General features: G+C 44.6%; 1 protein-coding gene across 2 annotated transcripts; it reads left to right on the top strand.

Moving 5' to 3' along the window:
* The first annotated feature begins 6219 nt into the window (after positions 1-6219).
* On the top strand, positions 6220-22999 carry UTP14A (UTP14A small subunit processome component). 2 transcript variants are annotated; one of them, XM_068962270.1, is made up of 15 exons: positions 6220-6248; positions 7163-7241; positions 8082-8152; positions 8628-8692; positions 10385-10527; positions 10833-10988; positions 15386-15505; positions 15604-15698; positions 16310-16433; positions 16516-16593; positions 17039-17429; positions 19488-19885; positions 20605-20798; positions 20928-21027; positions 22597-22999. In XM_068962270.1, exons 1-15 carry the CDS (start codon positions 6223-6225, stop codon positions 22867-22869), a joined length of 2313 nt encoding a protein of 770 aa, XP_068818371.1. In that variant the 5' UTR covers positions 6220-6222; the 3' UTR covers positions 22870-22999. The 2 variants fall into 2 exon arrangements, with proteins under 2 accessions (XP_068818371.1, XP_068818372.1); XM_068962271.1 differs by lacking the exon at positions 10833-10988.
* Positions 23000-23455: the final 456 nt, after the last annotated feature.

Here is a 23455-nt window from a genome sequence, read left to right as displayed (position 1 = left end):
GTGATGAAAATGTTCTAAAATGTATTGTGATGGTGACTGCACAGCTGTGTAATTATACTAAAAATCATTGAATTATACATTTAAAAAACAACAAAAAGAAATGAATTACTGATATACAGAATAATCTGAATAAATCTCCAGTGAAAGAATATAAATCCAAGAAGTTGCATCCTATATAATTCTATTTATATAACATAGAGTCGCAAAGAGTCGGACACGACTGAGTGACTGAACTGAACTAAACTGAACATCCTTGAAATGACAAAATTATAGCAATGGGGAGCAGACTAGTGATTGATAGGAGTTAAGGAGGAGTCAGGGGTGGAAGGAAAGCTGGCATACTGTAAAAAACCAACATAACTGATACTTGTGGTGATGGAAGTTTTCAGTACCTTGACTATATCAATATCATTATCCTGGTTGTAACACTGTATTAGAGTTTTGCAACATATAACCATTAGGGTAAACTGGGTAAAGGATACACTGAATCTTTGTATTACTTCTTGCAACTGTATGTGAATCTATAATTATCTTAAAATTCAAAGTTTAATACAAAAAACGTAAAATGGCATAAGGGATATAAAAGCACTGTCTTAGTTCATTCAGCCTGCAAAACAAAAGATCACAGACAAGGTGGCTTATTAAGAACTGAAACCTATTTCTGGCCATGCTGGAAGCTGGTAGTCCAAGATCAAGGTGCCCTCACGGTTAAGTGAGAGCCCTCTTCCTGGTTCAGGGTCAGCACCTTATCACTATGTCCTCACATTGTGGAGTAGGGCAAGGGAGCTCCCTGGGGTGTCTTTTATAAGGGTACTAATCCCATTCATAAGGGCTCCACCCTCATGACCTAATCACCTCCCAAAGGCCCCACCTCCAAATACCATCATATTGGGGGTTAGGATTTCAACATATGAATTTGAGGGGACACAAGCATTCAGACCATAGCAAGCACTCTGTAAATTCTAAAGTTAAAAAAATATTATCATTATTATTATATCTCTTTTATAAGAATGAATAACATGGACTAGCATGACTTTTTTCATTCACTAATTCAAAAACACTTATTGAGCCCACTACATTCAAGGAATAGGTTAGATGCTGTAGGACACACACCACCATGAATTTATGGTAAAATCACAACTGTTGCCATGTTGCAAATTTTGAGTGAGCCTGGGTCTTTTTTTATGAAATGTCAACCAGTTGAAATATAAACATACTTGTGTGTGGGGGTGGTATACTTTTATTTTACTGATAATCACTAATAGCTCTAATCAAGACAAAGTGTTCTTGAGAGTTCTCTGGCGGTCTATAGGCTGGAATTCGGCACTTTCACTGCTGTGGCCTGGATTCAATCTCTGTTCAGGGAAGTGAGATCCTATGCTGTGAGCTGTGTGGTGCAGCCCACCACCCCCCAAAAAAGATCAAGAGTTCTTGACTTATTATCTTTCACAACTCTTCTACCTAACTATACACTTGATTTCTCCACTTAGATATCTTGCTCCCAAACCTCAAAAGTACTAAACTGAACTTTTGGTCTCACTCGCCAAATCTGTCTCTCTATCACTAGTCTTCTGCATCTTAATAATCTACTGTGCTTGCTCAATCCAGTAAGGTAGGCATAATCTTCCTCTTACCTTCACCTCCCACAGGTCTCTGGTGAACCCACCAATGACTCCATCTCCACAGTTACCATGATATTCCAAGCCATTATCCTCTCTCCCTATACTACACCACAGCTTCCTGGCAGGTCTCTCTGCTTCTACTGGTGCCCCACTCATCCATTCTCCACACCCCAGCTAAAGTGATGTTATCAAAATTTAAATTATGTCACTCTCTACATAACCCGTCTATTTGTGACCCCTTTTATGTAGAGTAACATCCAAATTGCACCATAGCCTACAGTACCTGGAGACCCTGCCTGCCTTGCCATCTGCTGTCATATTTCCCTTTTTTTTCACCACCATTCAGTCACACCCTGGCCTTTCAGTTGCTAGAACATATAACAAGCTCTCCCCAATCCAGAGGTGCTGGGTATACACTGTTTCCTTTGCCCAAACACTCATCCTCAGGTTCCCCCAGGGCTGGCCCCCTCTCCTCCTTTAGGTCTCAGCTGTGCCATAATTTCACATAAACGGGAAATGGGGCAGCAATCTGGTTAGAGCTATGAAAGAGGAGTACCTAGGGGACTTGTCTCAAGGCTGCATTTGCATAGCAAACACACTGTCTTTACTTAGATTAAGTATAAATCAATAAAAAATGTCAATGTTTTCTTAAAATGCTTTTATTCATACTTTATGTAAGATTAAGAGAGCATCATCTGCCCATAAAAATATAATTTGAATTGCTTTGGGGGAATGACCAAGCAGTTCCAACTAGTTGAAGAAGTAGACAGGACTAAAGAGTTTTTTCATTTTATCTTGAAAGGGATGAGGGTCTGTTTGCATTGTTTAAGTAGGGGCATGACATGATCCAACTTATGTGACTAGATGAGGAGAGACTAACAACTGAAAAGCCAGTAAAACATAATTGTGCTGTGCTGTGCTTAGTCACTCAGTCGTGTCCAGCTCTTTGTGACCCTATGGACTGTAGCCCGCCAGGCTCCTCTGTCCATGGAGATTCTCCAGGCAAGAATACTGGAGTGGGTTGCCATGCCCTCCTCCAGGGCATCTTCCCAACCCAGGGATTGAACCCAGGTCTCTGGCATTGCAGGAGGTTTCATTACCATCTGAGCCACCAAAAAGAATAATTATTAGAGTTAATATTTATCAAGCATTTTAATGTGACAGGTACTATTCTAAGGGCTTGCCATTTATTCCAGTGCTTTATGTATATTAATTCACTTAGTCCTCACAACTATCCAATTATTAGAATTCTCACTTTAAAGATGAGGAAACAAAGGCTTAGAGAGACGACTTACTCAAGAATTACAAAACTAGCAAGCAGCAGAGACAAGATTCAAACACAGAATCTAGTTCAAAACCCACGCTCTTCATCAGCATGATTTAAGCTCCCCTTTTCTACAATAGATTACAGCAATATCACAGGCTTGAAAATGCAAGGGTCTGACACAATGGCAATGTCTAGGTTTCCAATGGCAGAAAGGTGGTAAGCTGCATGAGAGAGATTTAGGAGGTAGAACTGGCAATGTGAGGGAATCACTGTAAATCATCAGGGAGAGAGGAGTGTAAGGTGACTCATATTTCTGACTTGCCTAACTGGATAGTTGATGGTGCCAGTCATAGAGATGGGAAATACAAAATTCTGATAGAAAAGAGAGAAATCACCAAATACTTCACAGTTGATGTGCCTGAGGAACAAAAATAATTGCCAGATTGCAATCTAAGATACTAGTCTGGAGTTCAAGAAAGACATCTGGGCTAGAAATGTAGATTTTTGGAGTCCTGATACAAGTGCTGATACAAGTCCTGATATGAAACATTACTACGAACAAAGCTAGTGGAGGTGATGGAATTCCAGTTGAGCTATTTCAAATTCTAAAAGATGATGTTGTGAAAGTGCTATACTCAATATGCCAGCAAATTTGGAAAACTCAGCAGTGGCCACAGGACTGCCAATCCAAAAGAAAAACAATGCCAAAGAAAGTTCAAACTACTACACAACACAATTGCACTCATCTCACACACTAGCAAAGTAATGCTCAAAATTCTCCAAGCTAGGCTTCAACAATATGCGAACTGAGAACTTACAGATGTTCAAGCTGGATTTAGAAAAGGCAGAGGAATCAGAGATCAAATTGCCAACATCTGCTGGATCATAGGAAAAAGCAAGAGAATTCCAGAAAAACATCTTCTGCTTCATTGACTACACTAAAGCCTTTGTGTGGATCACAACAAACTGTGGAAAATACTTAGAGATGGGAATACCAGACCACCTTACCTGCCTCCTGAGATGCAGGAGATCAAGAAGCAACAGTTAGAACTGGACATGGAACAACGGACTAGTTCCAAATTGGGAAAGGAGTACGTCAAGGCTGTATATTGTCATCTTGCTTATTTAACCTAAATGCAGAGTACATCATGCGAAATGCCAGACTGGATGAAGCACAAGCAGGAATCAAGATTGCAGGGAGAAATATCAATAACCTCATACATGTACATGATAACTACCATTATGGCAGAAAACAAAGAGAAACTAAAGAGCCTCTTGACGAAAGTGAAAGAGGAGAGTGAAATAGCCAGTTTAAAACTCAACATTCAAAAAATTAAGATCATGGCATCTGGTCCCATCACTTCATGGCAAATAGATAGGAAACAATGGAAACAGTGACAGACTTTATTTTCTTGGGCTCCAAAATCACCGCAGACGGTGACTACAGCCATAAAATTAAAAGATGCTTGCTCCTTGGAAGAAGTGAAAGTCACAGTCGTGTCCATCTCTGCGACCCCATGGACTGTAGTCCATGGAATTCTCCAGGCCAGAATACTGGAGTAGGTACTCTTTCCCTTTTCCAGGTCCATGGAAGAAAATGCTATGACAAACCTAGACAGCATATTAAAAAGCAGAAACATTACTTTACTGACAAAGGTCTGTCTAGTTAAAGCTATTGTTTTTCCCAGTAGTCATGTATGGATGTGAGAGTTGGACCACAAAGAAAGCTGTGTGCCAAAGAATTGATGCTTTTGAATTGTGGTGTTGGAGAAGACTCTTGAGAGTCCCTTGGACAGCAAGGAGATCAAACCAGTCAATCCTGAAGGAAATCAGTCCTGAACATTCACTGAAGCACTGATGCTGAAGCTGAAGCTCCAATACTTTGACTACCTGATGTAAAGAAGGAACTCACCGGAAAAGACCCTGATGCTGGGAAAGACTGAAGGCAGGAAGAGAAGGGGACAAGAGAGGATGAGATGGTTGGATGGCATCACCGACCTGATGGACATGGCTTTGAGCAAGCTCTGGGAGTTGGTGATGGACAAGGAAGCCTGTCCTGCTGCAGTCCATGGGGTCACAAAGAGTCAGACATGACAGAGGGACTGAACTGATACAAGCGTTAAAGGCTTAAGAAGAGCACATGGTATAAACAAAGAGCACTGAGTACAGAACCTAAGGAACATCATCATTTAGGGAGTTCGTACATAAAAGGTATCTAGCAGAGAAGACGTTGGGAAATGGTCATAAAGCTAAGATACCAGGAGAGTGGAGTCACGGGAGCCCAGGATGGAGTTGCAACCATGACAAAATTGTCTTTAACCCCAGTAGAAAGTAGGTTGTATAAGGCCATGAAACATGTTTGTTTTATTCACCAGTGTATCGCCAGTGCCAAGGGGCCCTTTATTCACCAGTGTATCGCCAGTGCCAAGGGGCCTGGCATACAGTAGTTACTCAAAAACATTCTCTGAATATACCTAAGAACACAAACCAACAGTATCTAATACCACAGACTTCTGGGAAGACAAACACCGAGAAGTGTCCCTTTTATCTAGTAACAAGATGATCTTGTCCAGAATAGTTTCAGCGGAATGGTGGGGTGAAAACAAAACGGGAATGACTTCGAAAAATAAGTGTATTTTTCCGTGTATTACTTTTCTATTTTTAATTAAAGAAAAATTCTTAAAGGTTGATGGGAGAGGAGGAAGTTGCAGCCACAGACGCAGCCCATTCTTGAATGAAACTTCGTTATGTAGGAAGTAGGAACCCAGAGCTGCAATTACAAGGGGACGCGGGGTGACAAAGGATTTTTTCCTTAAGAGGGCAGGCCACTTGCTTCGTTGTTCACCGGCGGATCGCCAGGGCCTTAGCACAATGCTGGCCACTTCCCCGGCGGTCAATAACGCCTCGAGCTGGCTGGCGGCAGGCTCGCAGGACGCTGTCGATCACCGACAGACGCTGGAGCCTCTCCTTTTGGATCAGGCAGGGCCACGAAGGCTCAGCCCGGTCCCCGACAGCGCGGCACCCTCATGCTAACCTCACCCGCCCGGGCCTCCTGGAAACCCGGGCCCGGGAAGACAGACGCGGACGCGCCGAAGAGCTGAGAGGTGGGTGGGGAGAGCAGAGCTCCACCCGCTGACAGGCTTTTTCCTCCAGACTCCTGATTCCCCGCTGGCGCCTCCCAAACTGCTTAGTTCCTTGCACACCTCGGGGCGGGCCGGAAGTGACGCCGCTAGTCGCGCGTGATTGGCGGAAGCCTAAATTGCTTTGCGGCCGGTACGGAAATCTCTTTCCTTTCGACTTCCGCTCCTGGTCCATGTGAGACAGGCTGCTGAGATGAACGCGAACCAGGCTGCGGAGAGGTGAGGGGTAGCGGTCCGGGGGAGGGGGAGGGTCTGAGCCTCGCTGGGGGTCGGTTTTCCCGGCTTTTGAGAAACAGAGGCCATCTTTTAGCTGGCGACAGTTGTTCCCCTCCCAGGATCTCACCATTCGTTACTGTTTCCATGATCCATCCTTTAAAGCCCTATTGATTTAATTCGCCCCCTCCGCTCTCCATCTTCTTAGTCTCATCCCTGTTGGTCCTGTTGCTGTTTCTCCCGCTCCAGAGAAGTTAATATGTAGCACTTTCCTCATCACGTGACTCCTTTTGATGCCGCTGGTGCGGAGCGTTTCCGCCTACTGCGCAGGCAGTGACTTTGTTATAAACTCGCCTTATCTTGGAAACCTTTGTTAATTGGTGTCATCCACGACATTTTAATTAATTGTACCTGCTTTTCTGAACAAGCTTCAGCTGCTTTCTTCCAATTCCCTGTTTCTCGATTTCTGAGAACAAATGATCAAGATGTCACTTTTGAGTAAGCAGCACCTATACAGGTGTCTTCCATGTGGCGGATGCTTAGAAATATTAACGGTGAAGTTGCCTTGCCTCAAGGCATCTTCTGCCACCTTACCTAGGGTCTGACATTTTTATAGCCTCCCAGAGGTCCGTGGAGAATGCAGTGCTAATCAATCACTGAAGAGTGTTAAATCTTTCCATTTTCATGCAGTTCTGTATGGATACTACTAACACTGCTCACCTTTTAACGGGTGATGCCTGCCTTCTGCAGTCCAGATTGTATGTCTTGGAAGATGTCCAAAGATGCTCAATACTACTTGGTTTGCACCTCTTCGGGGGATAAGACTATTCTGTACTGAGAACTGAAGTTATGTTTTAGAGATCATTTCAATATAAGAAAAATTCCTTCAAGTGATAGTATTTCTCTTTTATCTCCTTTAGCAACCTCCTGGCTTCGAACCAACAGAAAGAACTAGAGGATTTGCCAAAAGACTACCCCTTGAGCACCAGTGAAGATGAAGTGAGTGACACCTGCTAAACTGCCTTCTCCAATTTCCCTTCTGTTTCAAAATTAGGGTAGAGGACACACTTCATGGAAGGAAAAGGGGTGGCAACATTGTTTATACTTGTTCAGGTCTCACAAATAAATTACAGTTACAATTTTCCAAATTAGAGCATTCCTGCTAAACCTAAGCCAAAATGGCATAAAGCAAAGAAGTGATTACCTTAGGACATACCCTGCTAATAGAAACACAAAATAAATCAAGATAAAGCATAGATGCTCACAGACAGTTAAAGCTATGGCAGCTTGATGCTGAGATGTAGTTTCTGTAGTTTCTAAGTGTAATTTCTGGGGAGGGGGCTCAGTGGTGCCACTTGGAGTGTGTGTGCCATATGATTTCCCTATTTCCAAGTTTGAATTTCCATAGAGAGTTACTTGATTTTCTGACTGAAATATACACATACATAATTAAGCTGGGCAGCTGCTATAGGAATTCCAGCTCTTTATTCTCTTGAGAAAACTACTTAGATTGGCTTTTTTATGTCAAGGTTCCCATGTCAGATCACACTATATATTCTATACAGAAATATTCTCATGGCACTTTTCTTAAAACCAATTAAGACAGAAGCATGGCATTAGCTCCTGGTTACTAAGGCTCTATATTCCTTACAGTGAGGAAATTTCGGTTTTTGAAGCAGTTCTTCCGGTTTGAGCTGGAATGCCTGCATGCCAGACCTCATCTGATTTCCCACTTCTCCACTGACCAAAAGAATGGGAGATTTTACATGTGCCTCAGTTTCCATACTGTCTTTTCCTTCCCCTCATCATTCTGATGGTTCTTCCTTTTTCTGTTTCCAGGGGGACAATGATGGAGAAAGAAAGCATCAGAAGCTTCTGGAATCAATCAGTTCACTTAATGGAAAGGATAGGTAACATTCCCTTCAATATGGACATTTCTAACTAGCTGATTCCATGGGACTTATCTGCAGCTAACATTCAGTGCCGAAGACAACATTTTTCAGCATCATTCTTAAGAGCATGTACTTTGGAGACTGTAGGTAAATCCTCTGCACATCAGCTTCTTCAAATAGAAAATAAGATTGACATGTCCCAAAGTCACTCGAATAAGTGGCAGATCGGGTATTCAGATCCAGACATGTTTGAATCCAAGTCCAATACCTTTTTCACTATGCCTACCTTGCACTGCCTTGTGTTTTTGAGAGGCTGTTTTCATTAAGAGATGGTTAAACTACTGTGTCCAGCTTAGGAACAGATTTCCTGGTTATTTTGTGACAAAACCTAATTCTAGAATAAACATGAAATGAAAGCATTGTTTGAAGAGAGGTGTTTGTTCCCCAGCAGACTGTATCCATTCTCTATGTATTCTGTTTTGCTTAATTTCAGGCAGAAATTGGCTGATAGGTCTGAGGCTAGTCTGAAGGTGTCAGAGTTCAGTGTAAGTTCTGAAGGTAAGTTAACAAAGGAAACTGTCTGCATGGACCTTGTGGAATTCCAAAAGCATAATGGTCTACTTCCCCATGGCGCCCTCTTTCCAGCTATTTTTGATGTGGTTAGTGAATCATACCATACATACTTACCCATGAGTGAATGAAGAAGGGTAATAGGATGCTCTTGAATTTCTTCCATTTCTAAAAGAAAATGAAAAGGCCACAGTCAAGATCTGCCATAGAGCTTAATGAGCTAACTGTATCTAAGGTTATTTTTTTTCCTTACGCGTGCTCACCCAAGAAGCAATTTTTACCCCTAGGTGGGGAAATGGTATCACCCCATTTGAGAATATATGATCTAGTAAATAGCAGAGTTGAGATTTTCACTTGACACTGAGTCTAGGTGCCAAATCTTTCCCACTGTATTCACAACTTAGGTAAAGTGAATGAGTTAGGCACTTTTAGTGATCTTTAATGTAACCTTTCAGCACTAGTAATAATGTATTCTCCCAAGCTTACCCATTCAGCAAATACTGTACCTCTACTATGTATGAGTTTCAGGACTGGTTTAGATCCAGAGTAAAGAATAAGTGATGGACCTCCTGGGGCTTACATTCTAAGGCAGTGAAACAGTAAGCGAATTATAACAAAATGATACAGTCAGGAGACTAAGCAGCTACTTTCCTTTGGCTGCTGCTGCTGCTAAGTCGCTTCAGTCGTGTCTGCTCTGTGCGACCCCAGAGATGGCAGCCTACCAGGCTCTTCTGTCCCTGGGATTCTCCAGGCAGGAACACTGGAGTGGGTTGCCATTTCCTTCTCCAATGCATGAGAGTGAAAGTGAAGTTGCTCAGTCGTGTCTGACTTTGCGATCCCATGAACTGCAGCCTACCAGGCTCCTCCGTCCATGGGATTTTCCAAGCAAGAGTACTGGAGTGGATAGGCATGAATGAAATGCCTCTGAAGAGGCAAAACTTACACTGAGATCTGAATAACAAGAAAAGTCAAGCATGCAGAGACAGGGAGTAGTGTTCCAGGTGAGGGAGCAGCTGGTGCAAAGGCACTGAGGGAGATAATATGGTCAGCATGTTTGAAGAAGAGGAGCAAAGTCAGTGTGGCTGGACCATCCTCCACTTACGGATAACTTGAGATTGGAGAGGCAGACAGGGTGGTGGTTTAGTCACTAAGAATCGTGTCCAACTCCTGTGATCCCATGGATTATAGCCTGCCAGGCTCCTCTGTCCATGGGATTCGCCAGGCAAGAATACTGGAGTGGTTTGCCATTTCCTTCTCCAGGGGATCTTCCCAGCCCAGGAATCAAACCTGGGTCCCCTGCATTGCAGGCAGATTCTTGACCCACTGAGCTGCGAGGATAATGGGGAGTCATTGGAGGACTTTCTGCAGGATCATGACATCCTGTGATTTACAATTTCAAAACACTGGTTGCTGTGTGAAGAATGAATTGCAGTGGGCAAGCGTGGAACCAGAAAGACCAGGAGAAAAGCAAATGATTGTTTTAAATAGTTTTCTCTCTTCTACACGTCAACACGTTTGGGGATGTAGGAAAGCAGTGCCATCACTCTGGCTAGTGATGGAAGTAAGAGGGGTATTCCTGCTTCCCTGCACACCTGCCTGGCTACCAGCACTTTCTGCTGAGGTGATGCTGAGGTTTTGCCTCACTTCTCAGCCTGACCAGAAAGTTTGGCCTTTCTACAGGATCAGGAGAAAAGCTGGTCCTTTCAGATCTGCTTGAGCCTGTTAAAACTTCATCTTCATTGGCTGCTGTGAAAAAGCAGCTGAATCGAGTGAAATCGAAGAAGACTGTGGAGTTACCACTTCACAGAGAAGAGATTGAGCGGGTAAGTCAAAGAAAATGTGGTCCACTAAGGGCAAGAAACTGACCAAGAAAAAAAGGGCAAGGTGAGAAGCGGGGAAGGCCTGAGAAGTGGGAGGGGGGCAAGTTGTGGTTGCCTCACCTTGGAAAAGATTAAGACTAATCTCAGAGCAAGTGCAGTCCTGAGAAGTAAGTAAGCAAGAGCTAATCTCTAGCATCCTGATTCTTTCTTGGACTGAGTAACGTGGCCTCCTAATTTCCTGCTGGTTCTTTTGAGTTTAATGCTTCATTTCATGGCTCTTTCTTTCTGTGTGCTTTTGCCTGTTTCAGATCCACAGAGAAGTGGCATTCAATAAAAGCTCCCAAATCCTCTCCAAATGGGATCCTGTCGTTCTGAAGAACCGGCAAGCAGAGCAGCTGGTTTTTCCCCTGAGCAAGCCCCAGTCAGCCTTTGCTCCCATCGAACATGTGGTCAATGGCTGGAAGGTTAGTGCCTCTTGAAAGGTGAGGTCACACAGCATGGACATTGCAGAGCCTGCAGTTGGTCTCATTAGACGTGTTAAGCGGAAATGGCAGCTGTGGTCATTTTAGTTGAGTGATTAGAAAGGGAGGGGGTGGGAAAGCAAGATTCATAGGCGGTAGCTCACCCTTCCTCAGCTTGGAGTGTCCCCTACATGGTTGTTGTTGTTTAGTCCCTGACTTGTGTCCGACTCTGCTGCCCCTTGGACTGTAGCCTGCCAGGCTCCTCTGTCCATGGGGTTTCCCAAACAAGAATACTGGAGCAGGTTGCCATTTCCTTCTCCAGGGGATCTTCCCAACCCAGGGATCGAACCCACATCTCCTGCAGTAGCAGGCAGATTCTTTACCACCAGGGAGGTATTCTGAGCCACCAGGGAGCCCTCCTCCCCCACATACACATGATTATCTCCATGTTTTTGTGTGACGACATCTGATTTGCCAATAGAGAAGGAACATCATGATGTTTTCTTTTTCACACCCTGGTTTTTTAAAAGCTTTTACAGCCAGCATTCTGATCTGGGGAGAGTCAGGAACCTGGCAGCATTAATGATGCCTTAGGCGGGATATATGAGCACCAGGACCGAAGTTTACTTGAAAAGGAACACCACATTAAAATATAGCAGATTGGTGATAATGACTAGAATCTTAGCAAGTAACTCATTATGACTGAGCTGCAGAAAATAAAATTATATTTTAGAGCTGGGTTTCCCAAACACTAATCTGAAGCAAACTTTTCAATCATCTGAACTGTAAGGATAATTGTGAATATGGTGGTGTGGGGTTGTCAGCTATTTTTTATTATGAAGTTATTCTTTCCACTTTAATGGTGTTGAAATAGCTTATCTGTTATGAAATGGTGGTGGTGGTAAATGATGGGGCCAGAGGTGGAACAGTAGTTATGCCAATGGCAAAGTTAAAAAGTTAGTAATCCCATGTTGTACCTGAAGTGTCGTGTTTAGTCTGAACAACTTCAGAACAGCTAGCCTTTCTTTTCCAATACACCATTGGTTATGGAGTCTATATGGGGGTGTTCTGTCTTCAGCAGAAAGATAGTCCAAAATAGCAGCGCCCAAACCCTTGATAGATGGTTTCTCTGCTTTCTGTAAATCCCAAAATGGTGTCGTATGTGTCAGGAAGTTGAGATAATTAAAGCTCATCAAAGTAAACATGGCTTGCCGCCATAGCTAGACATTGAGCAAGGTGTTGCTTATTATGGGGATAAACTCTGTTTCTGATGTTGTTATTGAAAGTCACCACCATTCTCTTTCTAGGATGCTTCCTTTTCCACATGAAAATGAGATCAGGTTTAAAGTGTGGCTGCAGGATGGAAGGGAGACTTTAGGAAAAAAAATTTAAGAGGTAATACAATTTGCAGGATTTGAAAATAAGTATAGAAGAAATGTAGCATTTGACCCCACCCCTGTCCCCCATCTGCTCATTTTTACCCCCATACTCTCACCCAGAGGTCACTACTCCTACAAGTTATTTGTTATTAAATTAAAAGTTTTATGGATATATTTATGTTTATCTCATTTTTTAAAATCAAAAAAGTAGTAGTAATCTACTCCACACTGTTCTGCACCTTGCTTTTTCCAAATGCTGGTGTGATCTTGGAGGTGGCAGGCAAATGCCAAATTGGTCAGTAAAGATGAGAGTGGGGGAGGGGTTGCACTGAGAATGGTGCAGCCAGTCTGAGGTTCATTTTTGCGAAATTATACCAACATGGCACAGAGAAGTCAGGGGGTCCTTGGTGACTAGTAGCACCTTAGAAGGCAGAGCCCAGAGGCTAGCAGTATACTAGTGTTCCTGGAAATAAAGAATCTAAAAAGTCAGCACTTAGAGTTTTGGTCCAGCTACCTAAAATTCCATTTGACTCTAGCTGAGAAGCATTAAAGGGGATAATGCGTGAGAAAGCATTTGTAAACGGCAAAGTGCTAGAAATGGGGTAAGGTAACTTACCACCCACTCCCTTCTTCCCTCCCCTAGCAGCTGGCACCACCATTTCCAGAAGTGTGCTCCTCAAAACCTTCCTTTCTCAGTGTGCCTGGGGCTGGGCTAGGGGGTATTGGCAGAGTCTGGTTGCTAGAAAATAGCACATGCCACTCTTGAGAATTGGGCAGACCACGGTGTATGGCAGACACCCTTTTAAATGGTATGAAAAGATGGTAAAGAAACTCCTTTGACTTAGAGGACAAAGTGATTTTATTAATCAAACCCACTGAATTTTAAACTTTACAAAAATGAAGTAAAGCTTGTCAGTTGATGAGGAACATGCTTTGGAAAGAGCTGGTCCCTGTTCTGTCACCCTCTTCCCTACTACCTTCCTGAAACTTCTTTCAAAATGCATTAGTGAGGGGCCTCCCAATGGCCACATCCCAGGTCTGTGTCTTCAGCCTATTTGACACCATTAACATATCATGATTAAAACTGCTGCCTTGGAACATAGGCTTGCTGTTGTTTTCGTGTCCGTTTTGGTTTTTATCTGACTTTCTTAGTCCTTTTTTATTCTTGGGCTGTAAACATGGTACAGATCACTGTCAACTCCTGATTTCTGGACCCGTGTTGCACATGACTCACAGGCCTCACCTGCGTCTCCCCTGTGCACCTGAACTTGACACACGACAAAGTACGCCTAGTGTTTTCCTTCCCCAGACACTTAAGCTGTACTGTGACCTTCATGCTGTACCTCAGTCAGTGACATAACTCCTCCCCTCAACTGCCAGCCCATGCAGGGGTGAGTCCTGTAATTCTGTCTCACAGCCCTGGTTCCTTGTGTTGTTTTCATTTGACACTTTCCATAGAACCCCTTACACAGTCACCAGGCTTTTCTCTCCAAAACACAGCACCAGTTGTCACTTTTCTGCTTAAAATCCTTCAAAAGGCTCTCCACTTACAGAATAAGACAGAAGTACCTGGCATCTTAGCTACACTGGACAATGCATTGTTCCCTAACATATTTTTCCCTTCCCTAGATCTGTGTTTTGCTTATACACGTCTCTCCCTTTAGGTTTTTTTTTCCCCCTCCTTGTAGAATTGCGCTGATGCCTCAAAGCCTAATTCAAAAAGTCTCTTCCTTCCCCAAGCCTACCCCATCTCCTAATCGGAATTATTCCTTCCTCTGTGATTACTCCTATGGACTTTTAACCCATCATGTTGGTGATGGTGCAGTGTCTTTCCTCTGAAAGGCTGTGAGCTCTATGAGGACAGGAACTATCTTAATTAATTGTGTATTCCTAGCACCCCACACAAGTGCCTGGAATGTAGCTACAATCAATAAGTGTTTGTAAATTGAATTGAGTCAGAGGGAGATTACAACATTGTAATATAAATCATTTTATAGCCTGTGATTGGTCACTACTGCAGATACTAAAAGTGGAAGAACATGCACCTTTACTGTTCAGTAGAATAGGTTTATGGTTCGATCAGTAGGGTAGTGTAACATGGGATGATGTGTGTTTATGCATTTGTCCAGATATTTGTAAGTTTAACACTGACTGTGATATATATGGCTTTTCAAGAAAACCACATAAAATATGTGCATGAGGTTTGAAACTGGCTCTTGCCCAGGGCTATCTTTATGCCTTGCCAAAGTGGACCATGACATGATCAGCCTGATTATTTTAGCCATCCTTACAATATCAGTCAAGCAGCAAATGGGGTCTTTTGTTGACATGTGAAGTCACTGGTTCAGTCCATTTCGTTTCATTAGCGTAGACACCACCTAGCATGCAAAGTTATCTGGAAAGTGAAGCATCAGAGCCAAGTTAAAAATTGACTAGAGTTAAATTTGAACTGTCAGGAAGCGGGCTAATTACCTGGATGTCATTTTGTTAAAGGCGGTGTCTTTTTGTGTTCATCTTAAGACCTAACCTCCCCTTTCCTCTAGAAATATTCTTAAAGGCAGGCTGATACAGATCTCAGGTCCCTAACTTTGTGTTAAAAGTAATCTGCCTCAAATACACGTAAGAATTCAGGGACCATTTTGTTTTGCATCTCTCTAGACTGACAATTTGGTACTGCTGTTCCTCTGTCCTGCAGGCATTTACCTTAAGAGCATCCTGCTTTGATTCTTAAGAGAATGGTATTGTTTTATATATATTGGTCATCTGAACACAGAGTGATTCCCTTGGTAATATTAGAGAGTAACCTCAGAGGCCCCTTGCTGAAGTTACCTTAAATCAGAATAAAATGTAAGGCTTTATCTCCACCCTTGAACAGCAAGCCTAGAACCCCCTTCTTTTGCTGTAACAGCCCATCCTGTCCAGTTTGTGATTCCAGTCACTGTGTAGATGGCCAAAGGATTGTAAAGAGGGAGACTCTAGGAGCATGACTTAAGACTTAGAGTGTTCTGTTACCTCCTTAAGGCAAGAACTCCCCTGGAGCAGGAGATTTTTAATCTTCTCCATAAGAACAAGCAGCCTGTGACGGACCCTTTACTGACTCCCATGGAAAAGGCCTCTCTCAAAGCTATGAGCCTGGAAGAGGTAAGTGTGATAAGCCCTTTGATCCACCCAGACATGCTCTGTTTCTCCCGGCATTTACCATCAATCCTAGGGGTCACTGTAAATGTCATTCATTATAGGTAAAGATGCGCCGAGCAGAGCTTCAAAGGGCCCGGGCCCTGCAATCCTACTATGAGGCCAGGGCTCGAAGAGAGAAGAGAATCAAAAGCAAAAAGTAAGGAAGCCCCTATGAACCAGCCTTGGGTTCCATGGGAAAGCGGCATGGCTAATCACAAGTCCTTAGGAGAGAACCTTTCCTGTGGCAGCTGTGGGGTCCTGTAGGAAAAGTCCCAAAGAGGAGTGACTGGCCTCTTTTTTCCTCACACCAACCTCAGAGAGTTTTGCCTGCTTCAGTGGTCCCTGCTCCTCTGGCTTTGGCTTTCCATCTTGGATTTGCTAAAAAAGAGGACTGTTCAGTTACTTTCACTCCCTTCCAGGGCATCACAGAGTGGTTCTGCTAAATGAGCTCTGACTTCAACAGCTATGAAGCCAATAGGGCTTCCTTCCTGCCTTTTTTGCCTTTTGGGATCATGTTCTGCTCTTCCCTTGTGCTTGCACTCTAGAAGCGGAGGGGACTCATTTGTGGAGGTCTGCCCTTGGGGGCTGCAGGGACTGAGGGTCCCACCAAGCCTCGCAGGTCTCCAGCCGGCTCCCTGCAGTCAGCTAGCTCTGTGACATCCAGTCCATCCCTGGCATTAGGAGACCCCTCGTGTGGTGAGGGCACTTACGTGTGTGGCACCAGTGGTTCAGCTATATCTCTTCCCTCATACCTCTCTCACCCTATAGGTATCACAGAATTCTGAAGAAAGGAAAGGCCAAGCAAGCCTTAAAAGATTTTGAGAAGCTGCAGAAGGTCAATCCTGCTGCGGCACTAGAAGAACTAGAAAAACTCGATAAGGCCAGAATGATGGTGAGGCTGCCTCTGGCCCCCAACCCTTGAACCTGCTTTCCCTAGAAAGCAATAAGGAGCTCACTGTGCCCTTTCTTTCCAGGAGCGAATGAGCCTTAAGCACCAGAACAGTGGGAAATGGGCAAAATCAAAGGCAATTATGGCCAAATATGACATGGAGGTAAGACACCATCAGGGTGAAAGGAGATATGGAATTGGAGGAAAGAAAGGCAAAGCAGTCCATAATGATGCTAGCAGAAGCAGAGTTAGGGAAAAAAGCCATGTGGATGAATGGAAAACCAGGAATCTAAAAAGGCATCAGAAAATTTCTAAGGCAGAGAGGAAAATTATGTGGAAAAGGAGAGATAAAAGGGAAACAGCACCAAAGGCAAGAAGAGAGGAGTTGTATGTTAAAAAAAAAAAAAAAAACTTGTTTCACATGTTGATTCCTTGAGGACAAAGAATTTGTCTTCCATTTTGTTCCATACCTGTTAACACAATGGTGTATAAGCAGTTTAAATGGTAGGTACCAGGAAGCTTGAGAGGAGGCAGCTCTGAGGAGTGGACTGGGAGAGGTGTGACTGCGGTCACTAATGATAGGCACTCGTGCTATGACTTTCCCCCAGGCTCGCCAGGCTATGCAGGAACAGCTGGCCAGGAACAAAGAGCTGACGCAGAAGGTCCGGGCGGCCTCTGAGAGTGAGGAAGAGGAGGAAGGCCAGGAGGAAGAGGAAGAACCTCTAGTCCCTGACATGGTGAATGGGGTGCAGATAAAGGCAAATGGACTGAACCCCTGGATGGTCCAGAATCACTTCACTGATGCCAAAGAGGCTGAGATCCAGAAAGACCTGGAAGATCCTGCTGAGCCTGAAGCCCAGGAGACTTCTGAAAGTGAGGAAGAAAGAGCAGTGGTGGAGGAAGAAACTCTCTTGAAAGAATTTGAGGAAAGGCGCTCACTTAGACAGAAGTCTGAGCTCAACCACGTGGCGGAGCCAGTGCACAGCCGTGTAACAAAGGGTGAGCGGTGGTACACCACAGGGGGGTGCTGCCTGGTGCTGGTGCTGGTGCTCTTGGCCAACTGAGAGGAAAACTGTGCCCGCCCACCCGCGCTGCAGAGATTAGGCTCTAGGGCCTTTCAAGAGAGTGCCATGGGTCCCTGAAGAGAAAATACATTCGTAATGACCGTTTTTCTTCAAAGGCATTTCATAAGCGGGCATCCGCATGGCTCTAGAGTATGTATTCAGTCTTCAGAAAGACAGAAGTACACCATCCTTGAAGGAGGGGCGGGAGTAAACATCACTGGAACCTGCAAGCCAGAGAGCAGTGTAGTGGGCTGGTAAATCTGAAAATTGTTCACACCCATAGATGCAAAGGTATATTTTGAGATATTATGAAATGTCTTCAGATCATCGCTGCAGTTGTCTGCTTTGTTTGGGGAGGAGGAGTAGCATTTTTAGCACTCTGTTAATGTTGGTTGATATGTTGATTGGGGTGTGACTTTTTTGATAGGAATGAATGACTGACTACAGGTAAGGGGTAAATTAGAATTGTTAGCCCATGCTCAGACTCGATTTGCATATTATATATATAAGCAACCTTGGCACCCTTGAGGCAGGTTGGAGCTCGTGTTCTGGGGACAGAGCAGGGTGTTATAAAGCCTGCTCAGGAAACTAACTGCACTCAGAAACCACCTGGTCTGGTCAGATTCCCGGGTCCAATTATATTTCCTATAAGAATAATGAATGCATTTACATGACAACAAGATTCTGTTTTTCCATGGTTTAAACAAAAATTTTTTTAGAGCTGTTGTTTAGAATGTATTGGGGGACCTTTGGGGTTTTCAGCTTAAGAGTTCCAGGCTTAGTAATTATAAGTAGTCACTTCCGAGAGGATTGTAGAAAGCACTAGCCACAGGCCAGGATGGTTCCTCCCAGACCCCTCAAAAATTGCCTATCTAGTGAAATATATCAAACAGTTGGTTGTGGAATGAAAGGTAGATAAGAGACGTGGGTTCGACCCCTGGGTCAGGGAGATCTGGAGGAGAACATGGCAACCCACTCCAGTATTCTTGCCTAGAGGATCCCACGGACAGAGGAGCCTGGCGGGCTACAGTCCATGGGGTTGCAAAGAGTCTGATATGACTGAAGCAACTTAGCATATACAGATGATAAATATGAAAGATCTCAAACCTTTGGGGAAATAGTATCCTAAAATAGTGGGAAGGCATGGACCCCAAACAAAATGAGCAAGGAAAGTTGATCCTTGACAATAAACACACATCCTCAGGCCAGATCTAAGTAGCTTGTGCCATTGACTTCAAGCCAGAGCTAGAGAAAAGGATGAACTTGGGAACAGGAGCAACTTGAGTGAACACAGGGTACAGTCTTGAAGCATGTCACGGCCATGTCTCCCTCGGGGCTTTCAGAGACTAGTGGTGTTTGCTCTGCTCAGATGGCCCTGGTGCCTGGCAAGTGCGAGCTACTTGACTGCCACAGCAGGTTGTGAGATGCTGCTTTAAGGTAAAACAATGCTGGATACAGTTTTTACAAGTAGAAAATTACAGTGTAAATTACAAATAGGACGTCACAGTTTTTAGAAATTACAAATAATATTGTGTTGGCCAAATAGTTCCTTGGGGTTTTTCCCATAAGCTGCAACAGAAAAATCTGAGCGTTTTGGCCAACTCAATAAATGACAACAAAGTTGCTTTTAGAAGCCAGTTGCTAAAACAGCTTTTTTAATAAAAATGTGGAATTTGGAGCGATCCTCCCAAGTAGAGCCTACTCTCTGGGCAAATTAAGCCACGGCTCTTATTTATACAGAGTCACTGGCAAAGCTGGGAACAGGACCCAGAACATTCACTTCCTAACGTGCTGCTTTTAAATCCTAAACTCCATTGCCTGTGACTTGACAGGTAGTGAACTCACCAGGAGATCTAATGAATGGCATATTCTCTTACCCATTTGTCGTCATTAGCCTGTCTCCCCTGGTGCCCCATGCCCAGCAAGAGGTCAGTAAATGCTTGTGAGACACCACCCACCCTACTTTTCTGACACCTTTCATTGCTTCCCCCAGATCCTAGCAGCCAGGAGGTGCTGTCTGAATTGAGGGCACTGTGTCAGAAACTCATCACGGAGAACCATCAGTCAGGGAAGCAAGAACTGAGTTCAGCGAGGACAGCTCAGAGAGAGGAACCTGCCAGGGAGGAAGAGGAGCCCATGTTGCTGCAGAGGCCACAGAGAGCTCGGACTCTGGACGAGCTGGAGGAGCTGGGCAGAGAAGAGTGTGTTGAAAACAAGGAGCTTCCCAGAACTGCAGTGGAAGGGCTGCAGTTGGAGAAGAATCTAAGTAATCATATTGGCGCCCCCAAGGAGAAGAAGAGGAAGGAGCAAATGATTGATCTCCAGAACCTCCTAACCACAAAATCGCCTTCCGTGAAGTCCTTGGCAGTTCCCACGACTGTACAGGAGTTGGTGAGCAGAGCCAGGGTCGCGGGGGGAATCAGAGCTGGCATGGAAAGTGTCCTTCCTGCACGAGCAATAGAATCGAAAGTTTTGTGCTGGGGGCACATGGCAGTAGTTGAGAGGTCCGGAATAGTATTGCCCAGGCTGGTCCCAGCGACAGCTTAATAGATGCAATTATGTGAGTGCCGCTGAGACTCCCTCATCTTAAATTCTGAGCCACCACATGCTCCCTGTCCTGTGACTCTAAAGCCCTCACAGGACAGAGGGACTCATTCAAAGATCTGGCCAGATGCCAGGCAGGACAACTCAAAGGTGAGTGAGTTTTGCTCTACTCAGTGGGATCTCAAATGGTCTGGGGCTCCCTGATTAAGTCGTTGAAACTGCTCAAGTGAGGATCCCCGGCACCTGTCTTTTCAGGGATATAAACTGAAGGACTCCCACATTCTGGCCAGGCCCACTTGGAGCTCCCCCTCCTGACACTGACTGGTTCCTTCCTCCACCCTACAGTTTCCTTCTTGAAAGTTTTAAATCGTGTCCTCTGATAACAAGCTAGGGATATTTACCCTAGAGAGAAGATCAGAGCTTGGTTGGCTGCCTGTTGGTTTGTAGTGCAAGACCATCATTGTTCCGCACTTCCCCCTAGAGGGCGCTAGAATGTCACAACCCAACCATCTTGCCACAAACCTCGGCTCAGGAGGCAAGCCGTAACTATTCTTGTTTCTTCCTAGGAAGATGAAGAAGAGAGAGATCAAAGGCAGATAATAAAGGAAGCTTTTGCTGGGGATGATGTCATCAGAGACTTCTTGAAAGAGAAGAGGGAAGCTATGGAGGCGAGTAAGCCAAAGGACCTGGACCTGACTCTGCCTGGCTGGGGCGAGTGGGGTGGTATGGGCCTGAAGCCCAGTGCCAAGAAGAGACGCAGGTAAGTACAGGAAAGAAAGCACGTTCGAAGGGCACCAGGTTCTCCCACTTCACCCTCACGTGTCCTCTCTGCCCTTTTGACTAAGTCCTTAATGCTCTTAGTCAGACACCCTGCTGTTCTGCTTTCCAGGTTTCTCATTAAAGCCCCTGAGGGTCCTCCAAGGAAAGACAAGAATTTGCCAAACGTGATTATCAATGAGAAGCGGAACCCCCATGCAGCAGCTCATCAGGTGAGGGATAGAGAGCAATTTAGCAGCCTCCTCCTGCTGCCTGGCTCTCCTCCTCGGGAGGAGCGTTCTAGGGCTCTGTGGTCAAGAGCAGGGTGTGATCTTGACCACAGATCAGATCTATTCTTGTTTTCACTGGCTCTGAGATGAATAATTCCCCAGATTGACTCTGCTGTTTTAATTACTGGGTGGGTAGGTTAAAACTGAATCTTTGTAGCATTGGTGAGGCCCCCAAATTTGCATTTTCAGCCAGTACCCCAGAAAATGCTGATGCAAATGGGTCTGACAAAACTCAGAGTTGCTATGCTTCAGGCTTGTGCTTATAGTCCAGGCAATGTTTGGAGGCTATAGGTTTAACCTACGTCCTAAGAAAAATGACCAACTTGTTCAGGACAGCGAAAGGATGTAAAACTGTATCATATGATAATAAGCTAGGAATGTTTACCCAAGAGAAGAGCAAACTTGAGCACAGTCATGGCTTTCAACTTTATTGAAGGCTTTTGTGTGGAGTGCAGCCACATAACATAGAAATTAGAGGAAAGGCAGGATTCCCATTCAAGGAAAAACTTTCTGCTGGTCCAAAGAGAGAAGGGGTTGCTCTGGGGGTGTGAGCATGCATAGAGGGGACTTGGGAATGAGATGGGACTCAGTGACCTTTACGTTCCCTTCAGTTCTGAAAATCTATGACCCCGAGATCTACCCTAGTCAGTTTAATATTGAAATGAGTTGTATTTTTCATTCTAAAGAGGGGGGAGCTATTTAATAGGTACAGAAGAGAGGAGAAAAATATGATTTCAATAATACTCTGTCAACCCCACTAAGACCCTCCCTTAACCTAAAGAATCTGTGTCCTTCACCACCACCAGGACTGCCTGGCAGTACTCAAGCTTCTCTTTGAGTGTTCCATTGAGTATCTCCAGAGACTACTGATTGTAACTTCCCCATTTTTCTGCTTATGTCTTTTTCCTCCTCTTTGGCCTTTGGGGAAGCATTTAAAGATTATTTAAGTCTGAAACCAGCACTGTGGTGGAATGCAAAAGAGTCCTGGGCAAAGAAATGAGACTTGGGAAGAGCATGAAGCTGAGTGTAGTAGCCTGGTGGAGTTCAGGATTTGGGAGTAAATCTTTGGGTTCCTTAAAACATCAATGCTATGAATCAAGGGAAGGAAAAGGAAGGGGGCAAAGAGGCAGGAGAGGCACAGATAAACCAGTACTCAGATGTCTGGTAGTCACAATGCTATATAGGAAGACCCATTAGGGGCCAGCAACCCTGCAGCTACTTAGTATTCCTCTTGCCACAGGGGCCTTGTTGGGATGGTTTTTCATCCCTCCATGGTTGGGCAAGCCTGGGGGAAGGGAGTTTCTGATCCCAATTAGTTCCCTCCCAAGTGTCATCAAGCAGCTTGGCACTCCTAAGGTTGGATGGGTGCGCGGCCATACCTTGGCCACTCGGTAGCTCCACTCACCACAGCCATCGTGTAGGACTGAGGCTTATGTGCTAAAACTCCCTGGCCAGCTGCCATTAGAGTTTACAGCCTTGGCTCAGGCCAAGTCACTCTGCCTTCCTTTCCAGGTGCAGGTGCTTCCGCATCCATTCACACACCATCGACAATTTGAAAGGACCATCCAGACCCCCGTAGGATCTACATGGAACACCCAGAGGGCCTTCCAAAAGCTGACCATGCCCAAGGTTGTCACCAAGCCAGGCCATATCATTAAGCCTATCAAAGCAGAGGATGTGGGCTACCGATCTTCCTCAAGGTCGGACCTCTCTGTCGTACAGAGGAATCCAAAACGACTCTCCATACGTCACAAAAAACATCTGGAGAATAACTGTGTGGATTGAATTGCTGAAGTAGTGACACCATGGTGCCGGGAACCAATAGCCCCGACTGTTCCTCCACTGGCCTGGTTTTACTTGGAGCTGCAAGATGATTCCAAAACAAGCTTAGCGCACCATGGGTGTAGTTAAGCCACATTTTAGAAATAAAGGCATTTTTATCTAACTGGAATGTTTACTATGTTGTTATTTTCTTACCAAGGACTAAGTTGTCCTAAATTGGACTGGAGGGAAGTTACCCTAGCCTATGACCTTAAGTCCATGTCAGATATAACCATAAATAATCAGTTTAATAAGTCAGAAATAGTAACTAAATATTGTATATTCTCAACCTCTGGACCTAGCAGCAGTATGCACAAATCAGGCAATTGGATTCTGCTCAGGGCTAGTCCTGGGCTTCCCATGTGGCGCTAGTGGTAAAGAACCTGCCTGCCAATGCAAGAGATGTAAGAGACACAGGTTCGATCCCTGGGTTGGGAAGATTCCCTGGAGGAAGGCACCGCAACCACTCCAGTATGGAGAATTTATGTGTGAGCCTCCCAGCTCACAGGTTGCAGTCTAGAGTAGTTAGCACTTTTAGTCGTACTTTATA

Source organism: Capricornis sumatraensis, chromosome X, assembly GCF_032405125.1.
Source record: "Capricornis sumatraensis isolate serow.1 chromosome X, serow.2, whole genome shotgun sequence".
In the NCBI taxonomy this organism is placed as follows: domain Eukaryota; kingdom Metazoa; phylum Chordata; class Mammalia; order Artiodactyla; family Bovidae; genus Capricornis; species Capricornis sumatraensis.
The sequence above is the reverse complement of the archived record's forward strand: the minus strand, read 5'-3'. Positions and strand labels throughout refer to the sequence as shown.

Coding starts and splice junctions, on each gene's coding strand:
- UTP14A (XM_068962270.1), top strand. CDS start 6,223: ATGAACGCGAACCAGGCTGCGGAGAG. Junction 16,594..17,038: donor TGGCCAAATATGACATGGAG/GTAAGACACCAT, acceptor ACTTTCCCCCAG/GCTCGCCAGGCTATGCAGGA. Junction 21,028..22,596: donor CCCATGCAGCAGCTCATCAG/GTGAGGGATAGA, acceptor CTTCCTTTCCAG/GTGCAGGTGCTTCCGCATCC.